Source organism: Mustelus asterias, chromosome 17 (assembly GCF_964213995.1).
Source record: "Mustelus asterias chromosome 17, sMusAst1.hap1.1, whole genome shotgun sequence".
NCBI lineage: Eukaryota > Metazoa > Chordata > Chondrichthyes > Carcharhiniformes > Triakidae > Mustelus > Mustelus asterias.
The window spans coordinates 18,689,439-18,706,358 of NC_135817.1; the positions used below are offsets into that span (position 1 = coordinate 18,689,439).

General features: G+C 45.4%; 1 protein-coding gene across 2 annotated transcripts in view; it reads right to left on the minus strand.

The window, feature by feature from the left end:
* Positions 1-10,070: 10,070 nt before the first annotated feature.
* Positions 10,071-16,920, minus strand: part of LOC144506363 (E3 ubiquitin-protein ligase Midline-1) — a 664,229-nt gene continuing 657,379 nt past the window's right edge. For both annotated transcript variants that reach the window (XM_078232375.1, XM_078232376.1), the window contains exon 10: positions 10,071-15,651. In XM_078232375.1, coding sequence (XP_078088501.1) covers positions 15,303-15,651 — 349 coding nt within the window. In that variant the 3' untranslated portion in view covers positions 10,071-15,302. The remainder of the gene's footprint in view (positions 15,652-16,920) is intronic.

A 16,920-nucleotide genomic window follows, 5' to 3' on the forward strand; every position in this document is an offset into this window, starting at 1 on the left:
GAGGGGGCATGGCTTTAAATTGAGGGGGGGTAGTTATAGAACCGATGTCAGGGGTAGGTTCTTTACCCAGAGGGTGGTGAGGGATTGGAATGCCCTGCCAGCATCAGTTGTAAATGCGCCTAGTTTGGGGGCGTTTAAGAGATCCGTAGATAGGTTCATGGACGAAAAGAAATTGGTTTAGGTTGGAGGGTCACAGTTTTTTTTTTTAACTGGTCGGTGCAACATCGTGGGCCGAAGGGCCTGTTCTGCGCTGTAATGTTCTATGTTCTATGTTCTATAGTGGAGTCAGACACTTTAGGAACATTTAAGTGGTTATTGGATAGGCACATGGAGCACACCAGGATGATAGGGAGTGGGATCGCTTGATCTTGGTTTCAGATAAAGCTCGGCACAACATCGTGGGCCGAAGGGCTTGTTCTGTGCTGTACTGTTCTATGTTCTATGATATACTGGCACTGGAGGGGTGCAGAGGAGATTCACTAGGTTGATTCCAGAGTTGAGAGGGTTGGCTTATGAAGAGAGACTGAGTAGACTGGAGCTATACTCATTGGAATTCAGAAGAATGAGGGGAGATCTTATAGCAACGTATAAGATTATGATGGGAATAGATAAGATAGAAGCAGGGAAGTTGTTTCCACTGGCAGGTGAAACTAGAACTAGAGGACATGGCCTCAAAATAAGGGGAAGCAGATTTAGGACTGAGTTGAGGAGGAACTTCCTCACACAAAGGGTTGTGAACCTGTGGAATTCCCTGCCTAGTGAAGCAGTTGAGGCTACCTCATTGAATGTTTTTAAGGCAAGGATCGATAAATTTTTGAACAGTAAAGGAATTAAGGGTTATGGTGAGCGGGCGGATAAGTGGAACTGAGTTCATGAAAAGATCAGCCATGATCTTATTGAATGGCAGAGCGGGCTCGAGGGGCCAGATGGCCTACTGGTGCTCCTAGTTCTTATGTTCTTATGCCTGTTGGGAAGGGAATTCTGGCTGGTACAGAGCCAGATAACACAAAGTTTACTGTACATAAAACCCATACGGTTCAAAAGATCACAATGAGCATTTAGGGCAGCACAATGGTTAGAACTGCTGCCTCACAGCACCAGGGACCCGGGTTCAATTCCGGCCTCAGGTCACTGTCCCTGAGTAGTTTGCACATTCTCCCTCAGCATGGCTTTCTTCCGGGTGCTCTGGTTTCCTCCCACACTCCAAAGATGTGCAGGTTAGGTGGACTGGCCATTCTAAATCGTCCCTTAAAGTTCCAAGATGTGTAGGTTAGGGGGATTAGCAGGGGACTGCAGAATTTTGATCTAATCTGTTGTTTGTGGGATCACTTAACTCAAATCTAAAGCTTGCGGCTTCTACTATTTGCTATTCATATGGTTCTGTGTTGTAGCTTCGTTGATTTGGGGTTATGGGGATAGGGCCTGGTAAGATGCTCTTTTTGAGAGTCAGGGCAGACTGAATGGGCCGAATGGCCTCCTTCTGCACTGTAGGGTGCACACAAGTGCACATCTAAACAGCACAGAAAGAGGCCATTCAGCCCATCGAGTCTGCACCGACCATAATCCCACCCAGGCCCTACCCCCATATCCCTACATATTTACTCACTAATCCCTCTAACCTACACATCCCAGGACTCTAAGGGGCAATTTTTTAACCTGGCCAATCAACCTAACCCGCACATCTTTGGACTGTGGGAGGAAACCGGAGCACCCGGAGGAAACCCACACAGACACGAGGAGAATGTGCAAACTCCACACAGACAGTGACCCAAGCCGGGAATCGAACCCGGGACCCTGGAGCTGTGAAGCAGCAGTGCTAACCACTGTGCTACCGTGCCGCCCTAGTGGGACATGAACCCAATATATTGTAACCCCCACAGAGTTTCACTGGCTGTCTTGTCTGGAGACAATACACATCTTTTTAGCCTGTCTTGATGCTCTCTCCACTCATGCTGTTTTGTTTCTTAAAGACTTGATTAGTTGTAAGTATTCGCATTCCAACCATTATTCATGTAAATTGAGTTTGTGTCTTTATATGCTCTGTTTGTGAACAGAATTCCCACTCACCTGAAGAAGGGGCTTGCAGCTCCGAAAGCTTGTGTGGCTTTTGCTACCAAATAAACCTGGTGGACTTTAACCTGGTGTTGTTAAACTTCTTTCAATGTTCTGACCAATGAAACCAAGCATGCTGAATGTCTTCTTCACCACTCTATCCACCTGTGACTCCACTTTCAAGGAGCTATGAATATGTACCCCTCGATCTCTTTGTTCTGTAACTCTCCCCAACGCCCTACCATTAACTGACTAAGTCCTGCCCTGGTTCAATCTACCAAAATGCATCACCTCGCATTTGTCTAAATTAAACTCCATCTGCCATTCATCAGCTCACTGGCCCAATTGATCAAGATTCCGTTGCAATTGGAGATAACTTTCTTCACTGTCCACTATGCCACCAATCTTGGTGTCATCTGCAAACTTACTAACCATGCCTCCTATATTCTCATCCAAATCATTAATATAATTAACAAGTAACAGTGGGGCCAGCACTGATCCCTGAGGCACACCACTGGTCACAGGCCTCCAGTTTGAAAAACAACCCTCTACAACCACCCTCTGGCTTCTTCAAGAAGAGTAAGAAGTCTCACAACACCAGGTTAAAGTCCAACAGGTCTATTTGGCAGCACAAGCTTTCTGATCACTGCCCCTTCATCAGGTGAGTGATGAGTTGTGTTCACAAACAGGGCAGATATAGACACAAACGCAATTTACAAGATAATGGTAATCAAGTCTTAAAGGTACAAACAATGTGAGTGTAGAGAGGGCCAAGCACAAGTTAAAGAGGTGTGTATTGTCTCCAGCCAGGCAAGTCATGGAGGTTACAGATAGTGTGACATGAACCCAAGATCCCGGTTGAGGCCGTCCTCATGTGTGCGGAACTTGGCTATCAGTTTCTGCTCAGCGATTCTGCGTTGTCGTGTGTCGTGAAGGCCGCCTTGGAGAACGCTTACCCCAAGATCAGAGGCTGAATGCCTGTGACTGCTGAAGTGTTCCCCGACTGGAAGGGAACACTCCTGCCTGGGGATTGTCGAGCGGTGTTCATTCATCCGCTGTCGTAGCGTCTGCATGGTCTCCCCAATGTACCATGCCTCAGGACATCCTTTCCTGCAGCGTATCAGGTAGACAACGTTGGCCGAGTCGCAAGAGTATGTAACGTGTACCTGGTGGATGGTGTTCTCACGTGAGATTATGACATCCATGTCGATGATCCGGCATATCTTGCAGAGGTTGCTATGGCAGGGTTGTGTGGTGTGGTGGTCACTGTTCTCCTGAAGGCTGGGTAGTTTGCTATGGACAATGGTCTGTTTGAGGTTGTGCGGTTGTTTGAAGGCAAGAAGTGGGGGTGTGGGGATTGGCGAGATGTTCGTCTTCATCAATGACATGTTGAAGGCTCCGGAGAAGATGTCGTAGCTTCTCCGCTCCAGGGAAATACTGGACGACGAAGGGTACTCTGTCCGTCATGTCCCATGTTTGTCTTCTGAGGAGCCTTCAGGAGAACAGTGACCACGACATCACACACCCTGCCACATTAACCTCTGCAAGTTGTGCCGAATCATCGACACGGATGCCATCATCTCACATGAGAACACCATCCACCAGGTACACGGTACATACTCTTGCGACTCGGCCAACGTTGTCCATATGATACGCTGCAGGAAAGGATGTCCCGAGGCATGGTAATTGGGGAGACTATGCAGACGCTACAACAATGGATGAATGGACACCGCTCGACAATCACCAGGCAGGAGTGTCCCCTTCCAGTCGGGGAACACTTCAGCAGTCACGGGCATTCAGCCTCTGATCTTGGGGTAAGCGTTCTCCAAGGCGGCCTTCATGACACACAACAACGCAGAATCGCTGAGCAGAAACTGATAGCCAAGTTCCGCACACATGAGGACGGCCTCAACCGGGATCTTGGGTTCATGTCACACTATCTGTAACCCCCACGACTTGCCTGGGCTTGCAAAATTTCACTAACTGTCCTGGCTGGAGACAATACACACCTCTTTAACTTGTGCTTGGCCCTCTCTCCACTCACATTGTCTGTATCTTTAAGACTTGATTACCTGTAAAGACCCGCAAATCAACCATTATCTTATAAATTGAGTTTGTGTCTATATATGCCCTGTTTGTGAACACAATTTCCACTCACCTGATGAAGGGTCAGTGCTCCGGAAGCTTGTGCTGCCAAATAGACCTGTTGGACTTTAACCTGGTGTTGTGAGACTTCTTACTGTACTTACTGTGCCAGTCCAACGCCGACATCTCCACATTCTGTCAAGAAGCCAATTTTGTATCCATTTAGATACCTCACCCTGGATCCCGTGAGGTTTAACCTTATGCAACAACTTACCATGTGGTACCTTGTCAAAGGCCTTGCTAAAATCCATGTAGACAACATCAACTGCATTGCCCTTCTTGGTTACCCCTTCAAAAAATGCAATCAAATTTGTGATACATGATTTTCCACTCACAAAGCTATGCTGCCTGTCCCTAATCAGTCCTTGCGTCTGTAAATGCCTGTAGATCCTGTCTCTCAAAATACCTTCCAACAACTTACCCACCACAGATGTGAGGCTCACTGGCCTGTAGTTCCTTCTTAGCACAAGGCAGCAGAGGGTGGCCGCCCCCCCAGATACTGTACTAGTGTAACAATCTCAACTAATTGAGATTTAGAGCCAATACTGTACCGACATGAAAAGTTATTTTTAAACTTAACACCGCCAATGTTCCCTACATTAGATTTCACTTGTGCTTAGAGTTTTGATAGGTATCTGTTCAATTCCTTATGAGTTCCTGGCTTGCTCCCATGTGGTTTCTCAGAGATGCTACAGTCTTCTGGAAATGCTATATGTTTGATTATCATTGCAGATGGAAATAATGTGTGTTTCAATGAATGGAAGAGTTGGGAATTGAAGGGTCGTGCCCTATGTTTTGTTGTCCATCACTTCTCCATAGTGTGGTAGAGAAGAGGAAGAGAGGTCAGAATGGGCAGCCTGAGCTTGACAGAGGAGCAGGGGGAGCTGAAGGCAATATTTTCAAAGGAGGGGAGTAGCCTGATTTCTGATGAAGGAAATGAAGGTTGTGGGACATATTCCTACAGATGTGACAGTTAAATCATCCCAGTGCTCTACCTCCACATTAGAATAGGTGTGAGCTCCTTGCATGGAGTTTGCTGAAGACCAATTACCCTCCAAGAACTGTGACATGATTCTGCCGGGCATCACATGCCAATGTTTCCACTGACAGATTTGAAGGATTATTTCGTTGGCATTTGTCAGGACTTCTGCGGGTCAATTTGTTTCCACATTTCAAACATTGCAACAGTTCAAAAATAGATCTCATTGGTTGTCATGAGACTTTGTGATGTTGTATAGAACATAGAACATAGAACATTACAGCGCAGAACAGGCCCTTCGGCCCACGATGTTGCACCGACCAGTTAAAAAAAAACTGTGACCCTCCAACCTAAACCAATTTCTTTTCGTCCATGAACCTATCTACGGATCTCTTAAACGCCCCCAAACTAGGCGCATTTACAACTGATGCTGGCAGGGCATTCCAATCCCTCACCACCCTCTGGGTAAAGAACCTACCCCTGACATCGGTTCTATAACTACCCCCCCTCAATTTAAAGCCATGCCCCCTCGTGCTGGATTTCTCCATCAGAGGAAAAAGGCTATCACTATCCACCCTATCTAAACCTCTAATCATCTTATATGTTTCAATAAGATCCCCTCTTAGCCGCCGCCTTTCCAGCGAAAACAATCCCAAATCCCTCAGCCTCTCCTCATAGGATCTCCCCTCCATACCAGGCAACATCCTGGTAAACCTCCTCTGCACCCTCTCCAAAGCCTCCACATCCTTCCTGTAATGTGGGGACCAGAACTGCACACAGTACTCCAAGTGCGGCCGCACCAGAGTTGTGTACAGTTGCAACATAACGCTACGACTCCTAAATTCAATCCCCCTACCAATAAACGCCAAGACACCATATGCCTTCTTAACAACCTTATCTACTTGATTCCCAACTTTCAGGGATCTATGCACACATACACCTAGATCCCTCTGCTCCTCCACACTATTCAAAGTCCTCCCGTTAGCCCTATACTCAACACATCTGTTATTCCTACCAAAGTGAATTACCTCACACTTCTCCGCATTAAACTCCATCCGGCACCTCTCGGCCCAACTTTGCAACCTGTCTAAGTCTTCCTGCAAACTACGACACCCTTCCTCACTGTCTACCACACCACCGACTTTGGTGTCATCAGCAAATTTGCTAATCCACCCAACTATACCCTCATCCAGATCATTAATAAATATTACAAACAGCAGTGGCCCCAAAACAGATCCCTGAGGTACACCACTTGTAACCGCACTCCATGATGAATATTTACTATCAACCACCACCCTCTGTTTCCTATCCGCTAGCCAATTCCTGATCCAATTTCCTAGATCACCCCCAATCCCATACATCTGCATTTTCTGCAGAAGCCTACCATGGTGAACCTTATCAAACGCCTTACTAAAATCCATATATACCACGTCCACTGCCTTGCCCCCATCCACCTCCTTGGTCACTTTCTCAAAAAACTCAATAAGGTTAGTAAGGCACGACCTACCTGCCACAAAACCATGCTGACTATCACCTATCAATTCATTACTCTCCAAATAACTATAAATCCTATCCCTTATAATTTTTTCCAACATCTTGCCGACAACAATGATATATGTTTTGTCGCAGCAGTGGGTGGCCCACCATTGGCCGACTGTGGGATCCTCTATTTCCGCCGTTGTCAACGGGGTTTCCTGTTGAATGCACCCTTTGCCAACAGGAAACCTGTGGCAGGGTGCAGCATTGGCGGGACGGGAGGTCCTGCTCGCGTGAATGGCCGGAAAGTTATTAACTGGCCCACTTACAAATAACACCCTTCAACAATGCTCAGGAAAAAAACGGAATCTCTTTAGTTACTCATTAAATGGCGCCAATTTGCAGAAAGGTTTGTTGAAAGCAACAGGAAGTTTTCTACATCCAGAGTGACATGTCAAGCAATGTTTCAATGTGAGTCTCGAATGTGTGTGCCAGGAATCAGATGGGGGAGATTTTCTGTAGGATTATATACTTTTTCACAGGACAAGTATCAGATAACCATTGCCCTGAACTACACATTAAAAAAATGCTTCCTGCAATCGATAAGAAAGAAATGTGATGAAAGAATGACCTTGGGGGGTAAATTTTCCAGTCCTGCCCACCGTGGGAATCCTTAGATAGAAACCATAGAAAATTACAGCTCAGAAACAGGCCTTTTGGCCCTTCTTGTCTGTGCCGAACCATTTTTTGCCCAGTCCCACTGACCTGCACTTGGACCATACCCCTCCACACCCCTCTCATCCATGAACCCGTCCAAGTTTTTCTTAAATGTTAAAAGTGTTTACCACTTTATCCGGCAGCTCATTCCACACTCCCACCACTCTCTGCGTGAAGAAGCCCCCCCTAATATTCCCTTTAAACTTTTCTCCTTTCACCCTTAACCCATGCCCTCTGGTCTTTTTCTCCCCTTGCCTCAGCGGAAAAAGCCTGCTTGCATTCACTCTATCTATACCCATCAAAATCTTATACACCTCTATCAAATCTCCCCTCAATCTTCTACGCTCCAGGGAATAAAGTCCCAACCTATTCAATCTCTCTCTGTAACTCAGCTTCTCAAGTCCCGGCAACATCCTTGTGAACCTTCTCTGCATTCTTTCAACCTTATTTACATCCTTCCTGTAACTAGGTGACCAAAACTGTACACAATACTACAAATTCGGCCTCACCAATGCCTTATATAACCTTACCATAACACTCTTAAACTTTTATAACACTTTTATACTCGATACTCCGATTTATAAAGGCCAATGCTCCAAAGGCACTCTTTACGACCCTATCCACCTGTGACGTCACTTTTAGGGAATTCTGTACCTGTATTCCCAGATCCCTCTGTTCAACTGCACTCTTCAGAGTCCTACCATTTACCCTGTACGTTCTACTTTGGTTTGTCCTTCCAATGTGCAATATCTCACACTTGTCTGCGTTAAATTCCATTTGCCATTTTTCAGCCCATTTTTCTAGTTGGTCCAAATCCCTCTGCAAGCTTTGAAAACCTTCCTCACTGTCCACTACACCTCCAACCTTTGTATCATCAGCAAACATGCTGATCCAATTTACCACATTATCATCCAGATCATTGATATAGATGACAAACAACAATGGACCCAACACCGATCCCTGCGGCACACCATTAGTCACAGGCCTCCACTCAGAGAAGCAATCCTCCACAACCACTCTCTGGCTTCTTCCATTGAGCCAGTGTCTAATCCAATTTACTACCTCCCCATGTATACCTAGCGACTGAACCTTCCTAACTAACCTCCCACGAGGGACCTTGTCAAAGGCCTTGCTGAAATCCAGGTAGACAACATCCACCGCCTTCCCTTCATCCACTTTCCTGGTAACCTCCTCGAAAAACTCTAATAGATTGGTCAAACATGACCTATCACGCACAAAGCCATGTTGACTCTCCCTAATAAGTCCCTGCCTATCCAAATATTTGTAGATCCTATCCTTTATTACACTTTCCAATAACTTTCCCACCACCGACATCAAACTTATTGGCCTATAATTTCCCGGATTTCTTTTGGAACCTTTTTTAAACAACGGAATAACATGAGCCACCCTCCAATCATCCGGCACCTCCCCCGTGAATACTTGATTTCATTTGATTTATTATTGTCACATGTATTGGAACACGGTGAGAAGCATTGTTTCTTGCGTGCTTTATAGACAAAGTGGTTAGCACTGCTGCCTTACAGCGTCAGGGACCCGGGTTCAATTCCGGCCTCAGGTCTCTGTCTATGTGGAGTTTGCACGTCCTCCCAGTGTCTGCGTGGGTTACCTCCGGGTGCTCCGGTTTCCTCCCACAGTCCAAAGATGTGCAGGGTAGCTTGATTGGCTATGCTAAATTGACCCTAGTGACAGGGGGATTAGCAGGGTAAATATGTGGGGTTACGGGAATAGGGCTTTGGTGGGATTGTGGTTGGTGCAGACTCGATGAGCTGAATGGCCTCTTTCTGCACTGTAGGGATTCTTGATTCTATGAAAGAAGAGTACATAGGAGAGAAGGGAAGGAGGGGGTGCGGTCATAGGAGGGTGTTACCGTCATAGCTAGGGTGTAGAGAAAGATCAACTTAATATGCGGTAGGTCCATTCAAAAGTCTGATGGTGGAGGAGGGAAGAAGCTGTTCTTGAATCATTGCAGATGGGATGGAGAGTTTGGTGGTCAGTTGACATTGGGTGGGAATTTCTGGGCAGGAATTTCCAGTAACAGGGTGGGCATGATTGGAAAATCCCACTCTGATGTCTTGCACAACCTCAGCACTTCAGTGCTTTAATATCCAATGAAGTATTTTTAAAGTATCACACATGGCAGCCAATTTTCACACAGCAAGATCCCAAACTCCCCCCACTGTGTTAATGAATAAATGTGATAATAAACCTGCTTTAGTGATGTTGGTTGAGGAATATCCTGGATCAGGACATCAGACATTCACTGCTCTTCTTCAAAATAGTGCCACGAAATAACTTATGTCCAACTGAGAGACCATTGTTTCATATTTCATATCCAAGCCAGCACCTCCAACCGTGCAGCACTCCGTCAGTACTTGCACAGTCTGCTCAAGTCCCTGAAGGAGGATTTCAGTTCACTAGAGGTAAGAGTGCACCCAACACCAACACCAATTGAGGAAACTCATAGGCCCAGATTTTACCGGCAAGCCCGCCCCGCGAGGCTCGCAGAACGGCATTCTCCATTGGCCTCAGGCGTAATCTTACCGGTGATCGTGCCGGTAAAAGTCCGGCCATAAGCTCCCACCATCCCAGTTAATACTGGGATCTACAAAACCCATTGCTTTGACACTCTGAGCCACCGGTTTTGTATTGATAAACAAAATACAGCACCAAATATCTGGCTTGACGTGAATAGTCCTTTATTCTGGCATCAGGCATTGAATTCAGTACTGCAAAATATATAAAAAAACACAGGCTGCTTCAATAAAATCATACTGAACAAAAACAAAATCAATAGCTGGGGGCGCAGCATGTCTGTCGACATTAATTCATGGGAAATGTTCCTCTAGCCACTGCAAACTGTGTCCATGCTGAGAAAACAAAGTGAATGAGCAGCCTTGACAGTTGAGCATAATGTAATTGTCCAATTGCTCACTCAGTTACTGAACACATCAATAATTAGCAGTCCACAGGAAGGGAAGTGTTGGCTCGTGCTGAAGGGCTCACTTCATAGTCCAACTCTTGCACCAAGTGGCCGCTGCAGCTTATTGTCCGTCAGAGTCCCGCTTCGTGGTAGCAAAGGATAATGTGCCTTTGAACGCAGTGCCTGACATAATTAAATAGCAGTCATTGTGACACAGTCTGTGAACGGATTGTGTTACCGTTTTCCAGGGCTGGTATTGGCATCCTGGCATGCCACAGTACACCCTGTGTTCAGTCCCAAGTGTTCAATTACATGTGGGATTTGTAACTGGATATTTTGTAAGTCCATTTGTCTCGCTTATTTAATACCAGTTTGCAAAGTAATGGAGTTTTTGGACTCTTGACAGCCTTTTTTCTTTTTGCTCCTGAGTCACTTTGTCATCCTCCTCAGTCCAAGAATCAATCAATAAAGAACCAGCTCCTTTTGAAAAACTTGCAACAACAGTGGCAACATTCAATAGTTGTGTGCAGCATTTTATATTTGAAAAAAACTGTTTGCTGTGCAATGCTGACTTTATTTACCTAATAATTCCTCGGGTGCTGTCTCAGTTTGTCATTCCCAGACCATTCCACAGATTCGCTTAGAATCTAGTACCTTTGTGCTTGGACCAGCAGGCCTTGGCACATATCAGACAGTTTCAGTGTTGCAGGAATAGTCATCGGGGTTCTTGAAACAGAGACCGTAAGGCACAGAAATGTGCTCAATTCTGCAACAAGAGTACTTTCATGCAGCATTCATATTCCGTTTCTGAACTGGCTCAACTTAAAATTCACTAAATGAAACTGAAGAACAAACTACACATAAAACTCTTAACAGTGGAGTTACAGGTGAATATTTAAGGTTAATAGCAACTGGGAGGAGACAATATTCCCTTTAAATCACAACTGGGTAGCTTACATACCTTATCGTTTTATAATGTTCAATGAGCTGCTGTAATAATATATTCACTAATAAACTACATTAGAACAGGAGACCCTTCAGCCCCACTAATTTGTTCCGCCATTCATAGCGGATCTGTATCTCAAATCCATTTACAGACCTTTGATTCATATCCCTCAGTGCTTTTACACAACAAAAATCAAACAATCCCTGTCTTGAAAATTGCAATTCACCCCAATATTTGAGTGAGTTTTAGACTTCCACTTTCGTAGAATCATAGAATCCCTCCAGTGCAGGAGGCCATTCGGCCCATCGTGTTTATACCGGCCACTATCTCATTCAGGCCCTATTCCCGTAACCCCACACATTTACCCTGCTAATCCCCCTAACACTAAGGGACAATTCAGCATGGCCAATCAACCTAACCTGTACGTCTTTCGGACTGTGGGAGGAAACCGGAGCACCCGGAGGAAACTCATGCAGACATGGGGAGAATGTGTAAACTCCACACAGACAGTGACCCAAGCCGGGAATTAAACACGAGTCCCTGGTGTTGTGAGGCAGCAGTGCTAACCACCGTGCCACCCCCACGATAGAACGAACCCAGGGAACTACCCATTAGTTAGCATCTTAATGTCAGGAGAAGGAAAGTTACTAGAATGCTTGTTAGAAGGTGTGGGAGCGATATATCATGAGGATGAGAAAATAATGAAAGTAATCGTCAGGGATTTCTAAAAGAAAAGTTCTTTTAGAATTGTAGAATCCCTCCCCAAAAGGCCGATGTCTGATTTCCAGATTATGCTCTCATGTACTGGATTCCCCACCAGAGGAAATGGCTTCTCTGTTTCCACCACATCAACTCCCTTTACCAACTCAATTCAGATCATTTCCCATCTTCAAAACTCTAGGGAAATACAAAACCAGGGCTAGGATTTTCTGTTCCCACTGTGGCTGGATCAGTTGTAGGCCAACCAAAAATTCATCAACTTCGGCGGGACTTGCGCAAGCAATAATCCTAGTTCAGTCTGATATCATAGAATCCTACAGTGCAGAAAGAGGCCATTTGGCCCATCGAGTCTGCACCGACCACAATCCCACCCAGGTCCTATCCACATATCCCTACATATTTTACCCACTAACCCCTCTAACCTATGCATCCCGGGACACTAAGGGGCAATTTAGAATGGCCAATCAACCTAACCCGCACATCTTTGGACTGTGGGAGGAAACCGGAGCACCCGGAGGAAACCCACGCAGACACAGGGAGAATGTGCAAACTCCACACAGACAGTGACCCGAGCCGGGATTCGAACCCAGGTCCCTGGAGCTGTGAAGCAGCAGTGCTAACCATTGTGCTACTGTGCCGCCCATATTGCTCTGATGAAGCTGTGCTAAATCCCTGCCAAGGCCTAGATACCATTCCTGTAGCCAGAACCCGACCACAGTGATCCTATAATATAAATGACCCCACTACAATTATTTGGACCAACTTTGTTTCATGAGAGAGCGCTTTCTTTTATTTATAGAATTCCTACAGTGCAGAAGGAGGCCATTTGGCTCTTTGAGTCTGCACCGACAACAACTGCACCTATCCCCGTAACCCGATGCCTTTACCCTGCTAATCCCCCTGACACTAAGGGGCAATTTAGCATGGCCAATCAACTTAACCTGCGCATCTTTGGAGTGTGGGAGGAAACAGGAGCACCCGGAGAAAACCCACACAGAGACGGGGAGAATGTGCAGTCACCTGAGGCCAGAATTGAATCCGGGTCCCTGGCGCTGTGAGGTAGCAGTGCTAACCACTGTGCCACTCTTGCTAACTCTTCAAGAACAAACTATCTGTTAATTTGGATCCCAACAAATATGTAGGGGTTAAAACCCCCATTGCCCAAGCTTTCAGTCTCTCCCCCAGCCCACATCTCTTTCTTCATTTGGTGCCAATGATCGCCTGACTACAGTTCTGAACATTTTAGCACATTGAAGGGGCTATAACAATGCATGTTGGCAGAGCTGTAAGGGCAATGCCATAACATGGGTGGAGCAATCTGAAAGAACCACTTACACTGAAAGGGAAATGATGAGGTTTCAGATGAATGCTGGTGCTTGGATTTGGTTTGATGAATGTTCATTGGCAATTGGGGAAACAATTGGTGATGCAGTTAAGTTCCACTGAAGAGAAGAGGTTTCCAATTTAACAATCTAGACTGGATCTGAATGGATCATTAAGTTTCCTTCCCCATCTCCATATGTGTTAGTTGTGAATAAATAGGATGTTGTCTCCTTAGGCCAGTTCAACTCAGTTTCACTTCTGTTGCACATTTGCTGTTTTTAGAGCATAATTTACAAATTAAATGAACCTTACCATTCACTGCACACTGTGTCCTGAACAGCAGCTTCTAAATCAATATAAAACTCCTTAACAGCCCTGTTGGGAGTTCCAGAGTCTCTCTCTTAATTCTCTTTTTATATATTTCAACTCCCCAACAAATCACCTATGCATAAATACAATAGTAAACATTGAATGTGCAAAAGCAAAAGGGTTCTACAATTTTAATCCAAAAAAAAAATCATTTTATATAAATAATTTATAAATTCCCCTATATGAGTAAGTACAAAATAAAAGGAGTATTAGTGCTACATGTTGAACACTAACAGGTATATTTTCCTCTCGGTATAAAACATAATGTAAAAGTAAACAGGTGGGCAGCTGGAAGTAAGCCAGAACATCCCTCGCGTTATTGTTAAGGGTTAGATTTTCCTCCATAACGCAGATCGGTGTGCACTGGATTCACACATCAGGAAAGTGGACCAGCGATCACCCCTCCTCGCCACTGCCATTCTGAAGCTGTACATAAGCTGTTGCAAAGACTGCTTATCTTCCCTACGGCTTTGCTCCCATTGCTAAAGGATTGGAAGTTCCTCGGTCAGAAAAAAAATGTTGTGCTCATTACGATGAAGACTGCGTTAAAGTTCACTTCGTAGTTAACTTTGTGAGGCCAATGACCAGAAAGCAACGGGGATGAAACAGGAGTTCCGAACCACCAGTTGTTGTGAGGAATTAGTCATGTGTCAAAGAAGATCTGGACAGCACATCTGATCTTCCTCCAAAATAATAGCTGGCAGATTCAGCAGCTGTATGGGTTCATCTGCTTGTCTATTGTCGACACGGCCAACCTCACCTGACTTGACAAACACTGACCCAAACCAGACCTCAGCTCCAACTCCAGTGAACTTTCAGCTGACCTGTCCTGGGTGCCCTGGGCGCGGGGTGGGGGGGAGGGGGGGAGCGGATAAACGGACGATAAAAGCTCAGAGTCTTGTGCCTCTTTTGAAGGGGATAAATGAAATAAATAAAACTGACGCTGAAACAAAGGAGTTGGACAGCTGAAGTCGGTACGGGCCTGCGAGATGCCAGTGGGAGCAGGATGGCTGAAGAAGCAGAGAAACAACGTTCGGTTAAGTTATAACTGTCGTCACCAGAGCAGGGAAGCAGCAGTTAAGTTGGGTCAGAACTCGGAGTTCAGGACACAATGTTAATGGAACCACTGGAGGAGGCATCAAACTATTTAACTTCACATCCTGATTTTCACAACAAGTTCACACAATCCTCATGGAGGGGACCCCCATTACAATTCTGTGCATAATTCCATCACCCGGTTGAAGTAATTCCCATCTACAAAGAATGCAATGCAATCTGGCTGCTCCTGATGGATGGAGTGAGCAGATCAGAGGAATATCCTGATCAAGGAGTCTTCTATTCTCATTTTCTGACTCGAATCGGCCACCTTTTCAATGGGTAAATATGACCACAACTAAAAATAAGAGTGAATAATGGGAAATAGAAACCTGAGAGAAAGAGGAAAATATACCCAGAAACTGGGCTGATGGGTTGGGCAGGGGAGAGACTGGGAAGGAAAGCATAAAGTATGTTTTAGTTACAGCTGAGTCTGGACACTGAGATGAAATCTAATGGGATAAGGCAGTTCCAGTCAGCGTGCGATGCACTCCCATCAGACAGGGAAGAGCCGCTGTCCTCCTTCCCTCGCACACTGACTAAGGTACCTGTTCCGTGAAATCCAGGTGATCCGGTATAGGAAGACCAGTTAAGACTGTGAGGGCTTTATTCCACACAGTGAATGTGGGGCACACAGGCTGCACAAACGTAATGTCAAAGGTGTACAGGTGCTGAGCGTTGACAGCATCATAGAAGGACAAAGACCCATTATCGTAGTCCAGCAAAAGGCCTAGCCGTCGGAGATGAGGCGAGGGCTCCACGGGTATCTCCTTGCTGTTGTGTCTCGCCACCCAGCTGTTATTACACCGACAGAAGACCCAGGAGAAAGCATTCTTCCCAATCCACTCGTGCTTTGGTGCTGACTTGTAGGCAATTCCAATTGCATACCTGGAACAAAACAGGAATTGTTTTATTGTCTGCGCACTGGTCACTGGAAGATAAGAACAGGAGTAGGCCATTCAGCCCATTGAGCCTGCTTCATCATTCAATACAATCATGGCTGATCACCCACTTCAATGCTTTCCCCCCCCCACACTATCCCCATAACCAGAAATATCCCCCTGTCCTTTATGTCATTGGTATTTAGAGATCTGTCAATCTCTGCTTTAAACAAACTCAATGTCTAAGCTTCCACAGCTATCTGGAGTAGAGAATTCCAAAGATTCATAACGCTCTGTATAAAGAAACTTCTCCTCACCTCAGTCCCAAGTGGCATTCCCCTTATTTTGAAATTGTGTCCCCAGGTTCTAGACTCCTCAACCAAGGAGAACATCTTTCTTGCATCTACCCTGTCTATTTTTTTCAGTACTTCGTATGTTTCAATGAGATCACAGATCGATAAACATCAAATCACCTGTATCAAACATACAACACAAAAAAACTCAGCCACAGGGCTATGTCACTATTTATGTTCCAAGCAAGTCTCCACTAACTGGTTCAAAGGACACTTTCTTGGGCAGCACGGTGGCACAGTGGTTAACATTGCTGCTTCACAGAGTCAGGGACCCCGGGTTCGATTCCAGCCTCGATGACTGTCTGTGTAGAGTTTGCACATTTTTTCTGTGTTTGCGTGGGTTTCCTCCAGGTGCTCCAGTTTCCTTCCACAGTCCAAAGATTATGCGGGTTAGGAGATTGGCCATGTTAAATTGCCCATTAGAGTCCCAGGATGTGTGGGTTAGATGGTAAGTGCGTAGAGTTACAGGGATAGGGCAGGGGAGAGGGCCTGGGCAATATACTTTGACAGAGAGTCGGTGCAGACTCAATGGACCAAATGGCCCCTTCTGCACTGTCGGGATTCTATGAATTCTTCTATGAAACCTCATTTTGCCTCATCTTTTAAGCATATCCTTCTAGAATTTTCTTTCTCCTGTATTCACCTAGCTTCTCTTCAAATGCATCATTAGATATGGTTATCAAGGAGTTAAAGTAAAGATCAGTCAGTACATCTCTGTAGCCCAGGTTAGACCATGTGTATATTTCCAAGTGCCACACCATCAAAAGGATCTAACAATCTAACCTTGGCAGGAGTATAGCGAATGATCACCAGAGTGTTTCCAAAACTCCAAGGATTAGATTGAGAGAGATTACAAATTCCCTGGGATATCGAATTTGAGTGAGGCTTTTTGTATTTTGAAAGGGATTGATAGTGGAAACCTT